General features: G+C 44.5%; 2 protein-coding genes across 2 annotated transcripts in view; both read left to right on the plus strand.

Annotated features, from left to right (window-relative positions):
- The first annotated feature begins 1,313 nt into the window (after window positions 1–1,313).
- On the plus strand, window positions 1,314–7,155 carry LOC106814289 (small subunit processome component 20 homolog). The gene is made up of 8 exons (XM_014818585.1): window positions 1,314–1,362; window positions 1,920–2,045; window positions 2,558–2,724; window positions 3,267–3,345; window positions 4,198–4,393; window positions 4,941–5,098; window positions 5,737–5,984; window positions 7,037–7,155. The coding sequence occupies exons 1-8, from the start codon at window positions 1,328–1,330 to the stop codon at window positions 7,153–7,155; spliced, it is 1,128 nt and encodes a 375-aa protein (XP_014674071.1). The 5' UTR covers window positions 1,314–1,327.
- A 1,293-nt stretch (window positions 7,156–8,448) lies between these two features.
- Window positions 8,449–11,073, plus strand: part of LOC106814290 (small subunit processome component 20 homolog) — a 9,655-nt gene continuing 7,030 nt past the window's right edge. The window contains exons 1-3 of the mRNA XM_014818586.1: window positions 8,449–8,463; window positions 8,920–9,147; window positions 9,502–9,663. Of these exons, the coding sequence (XP_014674072.1) occupies window positions 8,449–8,463; window positions 8,920–9,147; window positions 9,502–9,663 (405 nt within the window). The remainder of the gene's footprint in view (window positions 8,464–8,919; window positions 9,148–9,501; window positions 9,664–11,073) is intronic.

An 11,073-nucleotide genomic window follows, 5' to 3' on the forward strand; every position in this document is an offset into this window, starting at 1 on the left:
CTAACAAACAGAGGAGCAAACAAACAAAGAAACTAACAAACAGAGGAGCAAACAAACAAAGAAGCAAACAAACAAAGAACCAAACAAACAGAGCAAGCAAACACAACAAAGAACCAAACAAAACAAACAAACAAACAAACACAAACAGAGAGATAGATGGCTACCGTACCGTCGTGTTAACTGGCTCGGCTGATGCGGCAGGCCGTCTGGCGCGACGACGTCCTGGGTCCGAGAGCGACGGCAGATGATACATTCACGTCAGCGGTACGTCTGCACGACTGACGGCCGGGCGTGAGCTCGCTCGCGCCTCAGACACGCGTTAACGCCTCCCGGCCGTCACGCGCGCCGACTACACCCGGCGCCCTCTTCTGGCTGCCGGGCAGCGGGCAGCCGCATCGCGCAGAACACTTCGCAGCGAAGCAGACGAACCGATTCAATTCGAATTCAATTTTATTAGTTTTTAACACACTTAATTGAATTACACGTTGGAAGGTATCATCATTAGTTCAGCAAGGAATAAACAGGCAATGCTAATCAACATTAAAAACTAGACGAAACTTAACGAACATAGAGGCCAGACGGCGGCCGTAACGTAAACATGAGCGACGCACAGCAGTTAGTGAGGGGGGACTCTGTGTCTGCTCCGGCAAAGAAACTTAGTCAGCCTCTGATGCTAACACATCTTATATAGACAGTTATGTGAAAGCGAAGGGGTCGCGGTCTCGAGGTGGGAGTGGTCCCCCTGCCCTAAGGACACTAGGGAGGCATTGCCTAAGTACATGGGGGGGGGTCTCGCTGCGTAAGTACATACATTAAGTAATATAGTTTGCAACCATTAGGCCATGCTCCGCTTGCTAAGATGAGCGAGTTAACACAAAATTTATTAGGTCTTTCAATGCTTGCTTAATTGTAATAAAGGCAACGAATATAGCACCACACAGATCCTGAAGAAAATGTAGATGCCACTACACCGGACTCACGCATATACCGCTCCTAATAATTAATCATCAAGTCGAGGGATCCCGTCCAAAGATCCAATATCTGCTAGTCCGATTCTTGGCACCGGTTTGCTCGCTCAAAGCAAAACACACTGTCCCATCACCGCACTGCGTGAGAGAGGCAGAGAGGGAGAGAGAGAGGGAGAGAAGAGAGAGAGAGAGCGAGAGAGACAGAGGAGAGTAGAGACGAAGAGAGAGATGAGGAACGAGCAGAGAGAGCAGGACGATACCTCACACGTACAGGTAGGGGTCCCACCTTCGTGTGCCTGATGACGTACAAGCATGCATACCTCACACGTACAGGTAGGGGTCCCGCCTTCGTGTGCCTGATGACGTACAAGCATGCATACCTCGCACCGTACAGGTAGGGGTCCCGCCTTCGTGTGCCTGATGACGTACAAGCATGCATACCTCACACCGTACAGGTAGGGGTTGCACCAACGGTAAAACACCGGAAGGCGATGTCGATAGATGGAGTTCGTTCCATCGAAGCGGTTTTAGCAGTGTAGACGGTCGAATTTTGTGTAGAAATGGTTTTGCAGTGAAGGTGCCATTGAAGGGAAGCACCAAGAATGTCTCTTATAGACAGGAGTTCGTTCCACTGCAGTGTCCACATACTCAGGTTTAACTGTAGTCACATTCTACAGCTGCTGTCTGTCTGGCAGTTTGACCCTCCTAATATTTTATGATAATTGGTCATCACAAAATCGGATGGTGTAGCTTTTTCTTCATGAAATTCGTCTGGGGATAGTGTGTAAAAGTTTACCTGTGGTCAAATCTGAATAGTGTAATTTTCTACCTATATTTATTCGTAATTAAATAATATCATAATTTTAAGATAACATTCTAAGATTGGGAGATTATAATTCTACTTATTAGAAAATGAAAACTGTTTTTTTAGAATGTGCACGTCTTTTTCAGGGAAAACTTTGAGCGTCTACTAGATGACAAGACGTTTAGGATTGAGATTGTTCATTTCTCTGTATCCGAGGACAATCCTGCTATTGAAGAGCAGCATAGGGCAGGTGTGCTGCCCATCCTGATGAGGTAAAACACTTCAGAATTTTTAACACGACATTTTCAAAGTTATGCAAGACAATTGACCTGAGCGAGATTGACCATGAATCTGCCAGAGCTCGATATTTACCCCACACTGGATATTGTTGCTAGGTCTCTAGATCACACGGTTTACGTATGGTTTTACATGCGTGCATTCAAAAATGTCAACCGTGTGGGACCTCTTTGCTAGGCATTGTTTTTAGAATGGTTGTTGTAACACTAGAGTACTGGAGTAGTGGGAGATCTTGCTCAGGCAGAAAGGTTCATATTTTGCACTGATAATTCAATTTGATTGTTTTCAGCGATACCTTGGATATTATTTGTTTGAAACTAGGTTTTATTACTGAAAAAGCCAGCATTTTTGTATAACCAATTTCGTAAGTGGAGTTGTCTTTTTAGACTTTTAAAAGATGCTTATTTTTGGAATGAATAAATATTTCATAAAACGTAGTTAAAAAGTCTATATGGTGTACATCATCGTTTATCCACTTTCCTGTCAGGATTCTATATGGGAAAATGCAGATAAAGACCGGCAGCAAGTCCACAGGTGCAAAGCATGCCAACATGCGCAAGTCGATTGTATTACGCTTCTTGGCAGCGTGCCAGCAGGTTGAGCTCAAGACATTCATTGATTTGATCTTCACGCCATTTCACCATTTCCTGTCAGGTATTGTCAGTGAGTCACTGATTGTAATGTCTAGAACTAGCAAATAACAGTATGTTACCTCTATTACTTTTATTAATTGTAAGGGGTGTGGGTGTTCTCTGAGATTGTAGTACAAAAAGCTGTTATGCCAAAGCATGTGGCCCTTCGTAGAAAAAAGTGTAATAGGTTGATTGCTTGGCTTGCTGCATTACAATATAGAATTGTAAAATTCATAGACAAAGCCTTTATTATTATTAGCTTATTATTTATTTGTTTATTTAGATAGCAAAAATTAGAAAAAAATTATTAGACTTCATAGCTCATTACCTCTCATCAATGAGATCAAAATTCTGCCCCCAACTTTTATAATATTGTTTTATTATATTGTATCGCATTGCGTATATGACTTGGGAATGTAGTATTTAACAGCTTTTTACACTAGTGCATCCATTAGAATTTCCCATTATTGGAAACACTGTATTCAATACACGTACTTGTATCTGAAATATATGCAATAAAGATTTAATAATAGTAACATTAATAATGATCCATATATATTGCAGATGATCCTTTCACCAAAGTGAAGCAGTTAATGAGAGACATTGATTACCATGCAGTGATCCCGCTGAAGAGACAAATTAGGTAGGCAATAGTACACACTGACAATAATTATCCGATGACCTAACGATTCAATCATTGTATTTGTCTGAAATGTTATATGTAACAAAAAAAGTCATGTCATACTACCATATACTCTGTTATCATACACTTGTTATCTTACATTTGTTTGATATCGGTTTAAGAGCTTATACCCTGTATGTCCTGTACCGATGAAAATAAAGATTACTTAATTTTTTACTTTACTTACTAAGAGGAATTGTGAAGATGCCGGTTCTGTAGCTCAGTGCATCTTAAACTGGTGAATGGTTCACTCAAGGGTGAATGAAACGTAGACGAATATTACCAAAAACATTGTGAAATTTAGTTGTGGGTGAATGAAATTTTGTGATAAAGACTCGAGGGTGAATGACACTGAAATAGCTTAAGAAGCACTGCTGTAGCCTCTTAGGATGGCCCACCAAGATTTTGGAGAAAGCCCCTAACGTTGAAATGAGTTTAAATCATTGTGTAGTCATTCGTGAAACCCTCCTCTGATGGTAACTGGGAGCTGGGCCACTTCTTCGTAGTTATACGACGGAGTCACAAAATGTTGCCACCCTAAGAATTTAGATGCTCAGGATCGATCTTAAGCTTAGGATACGACATTTTGATGCACCAGTGTAATGTAGCAATTTGAGCTACGATTTTACGGAAATTTGATAGTTTCTCATTACAAATGTACAAATCTTTGCATCCTCTTTCATAAATGTAGGTCATATGCACTCGTTGTGGCAATACGCAAATTCTGAACCAGTCTATAACAAACCCCGCAGTGCCATTGCATTTTCATAGTCTAGATGCGTTCACAGTCATATTGTTGTGCATTTATTGCAGCGTATTGAACACGTTGGACATGATCTTCAGTCGTCTGGGAGCGCGCATCGAATCCTACCTACCGGAGATGTTTCAGATCACCATCTGTCTGGCAAGCATCTGTGTGCAAGCGCTAGAGGACAGAACGAAGGTCGCACCGCGATACGTCAATGTGCTCAAAAACATCAGAGGACTGTGCCTGAACAGAATCTTGCAGGTGAGTATGGCTGGGTGTGATGTTTATTTTACCGATGTCCGTTACATACTGGCCTATCTGTCAGGAGAGGTTGATAGGTGTGGGCATTCTAAAAATGCTGCTTGGCATTGAAGTGTCGCAAAGTCACCACTTTAGCGTTCACGGGCGAAAAACGTGTAAACTGGTCTAGCTTGACTAACCTAGCAACAGTATCAAAGGGATTGTGGTTATCTTACTCAGATACATAGGTTAATTACCATTTGTAATTATTGTTTAGTATATTTGCATATTTGTGATCATTAATTGTTTGGTATATTTGCATATTTGTGATTATTGTTCGGTATATTTGTATATTTGTGATTGTTTTAATTGTGGGTGGAGTAAGTTGTATATTGTGATGATTCTTTTAGCCATGGGTGTAGTACAGTAAGTTGCCATTTGTGATGATTGTTTTAACCATGTGTGGACTAGGTTACCCTTCGTGATTGTTGTTTTTATCATGAGCGCATGCGCAGTCAGCAAGTTACGAATATGTAGAGATTTCATTTGTTTGGTTTGTTTGTTATAGTTCTTCACGTCATTCGACAAGTATCCGTTCACGGCTGCTGATCTGGATGCTGTGTTTGAGGTAGCAGTCTGGCCACAGCTACCCAGGATAGCGTTCGAGAGTGCCTATAATCCGTCCGTCCTATTAAAACTGTTCCAGCTCTGGAGTGAGAACCCAAGGTACCGAAAAGGAATGCAACAATCAAATGCCTCAATCCTATCTCGCATGTAATATAGAATAAGATATAAAAAAAATTGAAAATAATAAATATACAGTAAATGAATTATGTAATCATAATGCTCAATTGTTCATAACTTATAACCACCTGAATTACATAGGATGCTAGATATATTGCAATACATATATAGTAATGTTGGGTCAGGCAAGAGTTTGAGGTCAGAGGTCAAAGGGAAGCTATCATTAATATAAATGAGGAATCGAATTTGCGTCGAATGTTTATTGTGAAGACATAAGTTAATTATGACAATTACTACACATCTTACTTCGTTCTCAGCTTTCCTGCATTGTAATATTATTATTATGAAGACATTATGAACTTTATCATGACGAATACTCAATAAATCAATAACTCATTTACTTCCCAAGTTTCACGTATTGTAGTCGAATGTTTAAAATCGAATAATTGCATATGAACCTTTGCCATCAAAAAATTGCAATCCAGTGTGTTTTTTTATTGTGATTCATGATTTTAAGTATTTATTATGAGTTATTGTGATTTATAATTATTTATTATGAGCATTAAGTGTGAAGTTAATCATGTCGAGAGCAAGGACGAATTCTCTCTCTCTGCTCCCAGGTTTCACGCTCTGCTCGGAAAGCACCACGCGGACAACCCGGGTTTGACGCCGCTCGCCTATGTCTTCCAACTACTCTCGGCGAAGAATGTCAGTGCTGGCGTGCTGGGCGCCGTCATGGGCATCGTCGAGCGACTGTTGGCAGAGGAGGAGAGGAGCGAGGAGGAGGAGGAGGAGGAGGAGGGCAGTAAGCTTCCTCCTCTAGAGGTCAATCATTGTCTGGACGTCAACGTCGCGGCCAAGGCTGCAGGTGAGGTTTCGCGCAGTCTGCCTAAGATTTACATGTGCAGCTATTCGTTTAGCTGGGTAGTTATCTCTTTGGTAGTTTGCACTCACTCGCCCTACCTCTCTCACCCTTTCTCTCTCTCTCTCTCTCTCTCTCTCTCTCTCTCTCTCTCTCTCTCTCTCTCTCTCTCTTCTCTCTCTCTCTCTCCTCTCTCTCTCTCTCTTCTCTCTCTCTCTCTCTCTCTCTCTCTCTCTCTCTCTTCTTCTCTCTCTCTCTCTCTCTCCTTTCTCTCTTCTTCTCCTTCTCTCTTCTCCCTCTCCTCTTTCTCCTCCTCTCTTCCTCCTCTCTCTCTCTCCTCTCCTCTCTCCTCTCTCTTCTCTCTCTCTCTCTCCTCTCCCCCGCTCCCCTCTCTTTTTCTGGCCTTTTTCTCTCTCGCTCTTTTTTTTTCTCTCTCTCTCTCCTCTCTCCTCTCTCTCTCTCTCTCTCTCCTCTCTTTTCTCTTCTCTCTCTCTCCTCTCTCTCTCTTCTCTCTCGTCTCCTTCTCTCATCTCTCTCTCTCTCTCGTCTCTCTCTCTCAGTCGCTGCTGCTCGCTCTCTGGCTCTCTCTCGCTCTTCCTCTCTCTCTCTCTCTCTTCTCTATCTCTCTCTCTCTCTCTCTCTTCACCCCTCTCTCTTCTCTCTCCTCTCTCTCCTCTCTCTTCTCTCTCCTCTCTCTCTCTCTCTCTTTCTCGCTCTCGGGTTCTTTTCCTCTCTCTCTCTCTCTTCTCTTTCTCTCTCTCTTCTCTTCTCTCCTCTCTTCTCTCTCTCTCTTCTCTCTCTCCGGTGTCTCTCTCGCTCTCTCTCGTCATCGGTCTTTCTCTCTCTCTCTGTCTCTCGTCTCTCTCTCTCTCGTCTCTCTCTCTCTCTCTCTCTCGCTCCTTCTCTCCTTTTTCTCCCCTCTTATCACCATTCGTCGCTCTCGTTTCTCGCTTCTCCTCCCATCTCGCTCTCCCTGCTCTCCTCTCCCCCCTTCTCTCTGCGCGTCCCTTGCTCTGCGTCTATTATATTAGTATATATGCATGCATCTCTTGTTGCAGGGTTCGATGTTGCCACGTTAGGTTTCGGGCAACCGGCGCGTGCTGGCGATGGCGCTCACATTCGCCACCAATCCTCGACTACCTTCGCCTCGTCAGTCGAGCTCGACTCGCGCCGCTGAACCGCCGCGGCCGCCTCCGCCGTACCCCCGAGGGAGGCTGGCGATCCTGCCGGCGGGCCGAGGGCTCGTGCTGCAGTCGTCCAGCAGTGCCCGGCCGCGGTCGTGCGCGCGGCTGCCTTTGCCTGCAGCGCGACCTCCGCGACGGCCGAGGTGCGTCGAGGTCGACCGTGCTCGTTGTGCCGGCGGCAACGCTTGATGCGGCGGGCGTTGCATGCTCGCGGCCGTGCTTCGTCGGGAGCTTGCTTGCGCGCTGGTTCGGTCACGGTGCGGCCGGTGCGTCGAGCGATCGCGGCTCGTAACCGTGCTGCCAAGGTAAGGTGCAGGCTACGAAGGGGAGCAGCGGTCTATATATGCCAGTAGCAGGGGTAGAAATGAACTCTTTTGAAGCACGGGAGTCCAGACGGACTCCCTACCCTCAAAAAAGATGGGAGTCCGCAGGCACAATCGAGGGAGTCCGCAGTCTGAGGTTCAAAATTAAAGATATAACAATAACACATGTGCTTATTTTTTAAGATTCGATGCGGTTGCACGTCTGCCAAATTTTCTTTGGACATTTACTAGAAGAATTACCGTAATTCCACGAGGCTGTGCTCTGGAATGAACTAGTTAGGAATGGGGGCAGAAGTTGTCAGGGAGTTACACGGACTCCTGCCATATGTGAATCGGGGAGTCCGACAGTAAATCAGCGGAGTATTTGACTCCGGACTCGCCGTTAATTTCAGCACACCTGCAGGTATGTATAGGGGCTCATAAGTAAGACTTATAAGTATGGTTTTGTAGCTCCAATGTCGGGACCTGTTGTAGAATGTGGTGACCTAAGAACCGATAAATTATTACGAGTAATATGATTTTGAAATGGTAACTGCAGTCAAAAAATTGAAAATATCTATGACCGCTTAAATCTTATAATAATAGAGAACCCTTGTAGGTAGGGCCTATTAGTATGCTTGTAAGTTAGGGCCTTACATGTATTCTTTGTAGGTATGTCTTATGTGTAGTCTTTGCTTTAGGTATGTTTTATGTGTAGTCCTTGTAGGTATGTCTTATGTGTAGTCCTCTTGAGGGTATGTCTTATGTGTAGTCCTTGTAGGTATGTCTTATGTGTAGTCCTTGTAGGTATGTCTTATGTGTGAGTCCCTTGTAGGTATGTCTTATGTGTAGTCCTTTAGGTATGGTCGTTATGTGTAGTCCTTGTAGTATGTATGTATATGTAGTGCTTGGTTAGGCATGTTCTTATGTGTAAGTCCTGCAGTGTAGTGTCTTATGATGTAGTCCTTGTACGGTATGTGCTTCATGGCTGTAGTCCTTGTAGGTCATGTCTTATGGTGTTAGCTTTGTAGGTATGTTTTATGTGTAGTCCTTGTAGGTATGTCTTATGTGTAGTCCTTGTAGGTATGTCTTATGTGTAGTCCTTGTAGGTATGTCTTATGTGTAGTCCTTGTAGGTATGTCATATGTGTAGTCCTTGTAGGTGTGTCTTATGTGTAGTCCTTGTAGATATGTTTTATGTGTAGTCCTAATCGGTTAACCTTACAATAGGGAGGCCTTATGTTGGCCTTATAGGTATATCATAGGTAGCCCTTGTAGGAAGTCATTATACAGGCAGGACTTGTGAAAAGCCCGACGTATCACCGCAGGTGTCATCCGCTTGGGAGCAGCACTGCGGGGCACGTGAGGAGGGGGGCCGTGGCAGTCTGTGCCGCAGCCCGGTGAGGTTCGCGAACGTGTGATCGTCTCACGGCTTCCTTGCCTTCGTGCTTCCCAGGCGATCGCCGCCGGCGACGGCCAGGCTTCGTCTCTCGCCAGCGTCGCGACGCGTCTCAACGCTTGGGATCGGAAGCGTCTCGACGAGCCCGACTACGAGACGCGGCTGAGCGCGTTCCACGAGGCGAACCGCGTCGTGCGAGACATGGAGCCGGTTGCCATGGAGACGGAGTGCGGCACGGGATTCCTGCTGACTGTCATTCACAACTGCTTTTTCTACATTAGTACCGTAAGCAGTGCATTGGAGTGCCGCGTGTGATTTGATTATTTTTATTATTAATTTTAATTATTTTTTGTCTTTTTTTGTTGATACTGTTACTTATCGAAAGGGGTCTTTCTCAAATACGTGAGATTTTAATTTGCTCAATGCCACAGTTAAAAAAAGAAGAAGTTTATTACCACATTACAATTGTGCCCTAACGACCTTACGTTGAAAAATCAAAGATAACAAAATGGACACAATGTACAAACTGGTACAATGATACCAGACTTTTACTTAATTAACAGCATTTTTAATTTGTCGACAAATGTTTGCTACATCTTACATGCTAAAGATCAATTTTATTCTAAATGATTTTTATAGTCCGACGACATGTCCTTGAGGGACAGCGCTTCACATTGCCTGCAGCAGCTCATCGTCCATCTAGCTAGTGTCAAGGATAATGTCACACCGAGAACCATGCAAATACTCATTGATGACAACTGTCTAGCCCAGGTGAAGATAGGCATCAAGCACAAGAGTGAGGTAATGAAACCATAGCCTTCATTTATGTCATTTTTCTCTGTTATATGTTAGCATGGTCACAACGTGTTTCTAACTGCAGTGGCATGCAGAGTAAATCATACAACGTAAAAACATATATAGGCAGATAAAGGTTGGAAAGTGTGATTTAAGTGTGGAATTGTGGGTGGCTGATGAACACAACTCACATTCCTAATAAATCACAAGTTTTTCACTATTTTTCATTTGGTTGGGTAAGGGAAATAGTATCATTTCTTTTACTTTCTTTGCTAATAGACCAATGGTCTGGTGTCAGTATTTCAAATTTCTTCATGTTCATGCCCTGTGCCCATTACGAATATCAAAATCACGAATTAAGTGTGTATAGCGCTGCTGATGCCTCACATTCCCACCATCCTCGACTACCTTCGCCTCGTCGTCGACCGACTCGCGCGCCACCGCGGCCGCCTCCGCCGCTACCCCCAGAGGGAGCTGGCGATCCTGCGGCGGGCGAGCGCGCTCGTGCGCGAGTCGTCGCAGTGCGCCGCCGTCGTGCGCCTGCTGCTGCCCTTCCTGCAGCGCGACCTCCGCCGACCCGAGGTCGTCGAGGTCGACCTGCTCGTTGCCGCGGCAACGCTGATGCGGCGGGTTGATGCTCCGGCCTGCTTCGTCGGTGCTGCTGCGCGGCTGTTCGGTCACGTGGCGGCCCGTGCGTCGAGGATCGCGCTCTGTAACGTGCTGCAGGTAGGTGCAGGGCTACAGGGGAGCAGGTCTTATATATGCAGTACAGGGGTAGAAATGAACTTTTGAACACGGGAGTCCAACGGACTCCCTACCCTCAAAAAGAGGGAGTCCGCAGCACAATGAGGGAGTCCGCAGTCTGAGGTTCAAAATTAAAGATATTAACAATAACACATGTGCTTATTTTTAAGATTCATGCGGTTGCACGTCTGCCAAATTTTCTTTGGACATTTACTGAAGAAATACCGTAATTCCACGAGGCTGTCCTCTGGAATGAACTAGTTAGAATGGCAGAATTGTCAGGGAGTTACACGGACTCCTGCATATGTCGAATCGGGGAGTCCGACAGTAAATCAGGGAGTATTTGACTCCGGACTCCCGTTAATTTCACACCCTGCAGTATGTATAGGGCTCATAAGTAAGACTTATAAGTAGGTTTTGTAGCTCAATGCGGGATGTTGTAGAATGTGGTGACCAAGAACCATAAATTATTACGAGTAATATATTTGAAATGGTAACTGCATCAAAAAATTGAAAATATCTATGACCGCTAAATCTATATAATAGAGACCCTTGTAGGTAGGCCCTATTATTAGTATGTCTTGTAAGTAGGCCTTGTAGGTATGTTGTATGTGTAGTCCTTGTAGGTATGTCTTATGTGTAGTCCTTGTAGGTATGTTGTATGTGTAGTCC

Source organism: Priapulus caudatus, unplaced genomic scaffold (genome assembly GCF_000485595.1).
Source record: "Priapulus caudatus unplaced genomic scaffold, Priapulus_caudatus-5.0.1 Scaffold900, whole genome shotgun sequence".
In the NCBI taxonomy this organism is placed as follows: Eukaryota; Metazoa; Priapulida; class Priapulimorpha; order Priapulimorphida; family Priapulidae; genus Priapulus; species Priapulus caudatus.

Excerpts from the sequence above, each read along its gene's own strand:
- LOC106814289 (XM_014818585.1), top strand. The coding sequence starts at position 1,328 with ATGACGTACAAGCATGCATACCTCGCACCGTACAG. Across the intron at positions 5,099-5,736 it reads CTCTGGAGTGAGAACCCAAG|GTTTCACGCTCTGCTCGGAA; the intron begins GTACCGAAAAGG and ends CTCTGCTCCCAG. Across the intron at positions 5,985-7,036 it reads CGTCGCGGCCAAGGCTGCAG|GGTTCGATGTTGCCACGTTA; the intron begins GTGAGGTTTCGC and ends CTCTTGTTGCAG.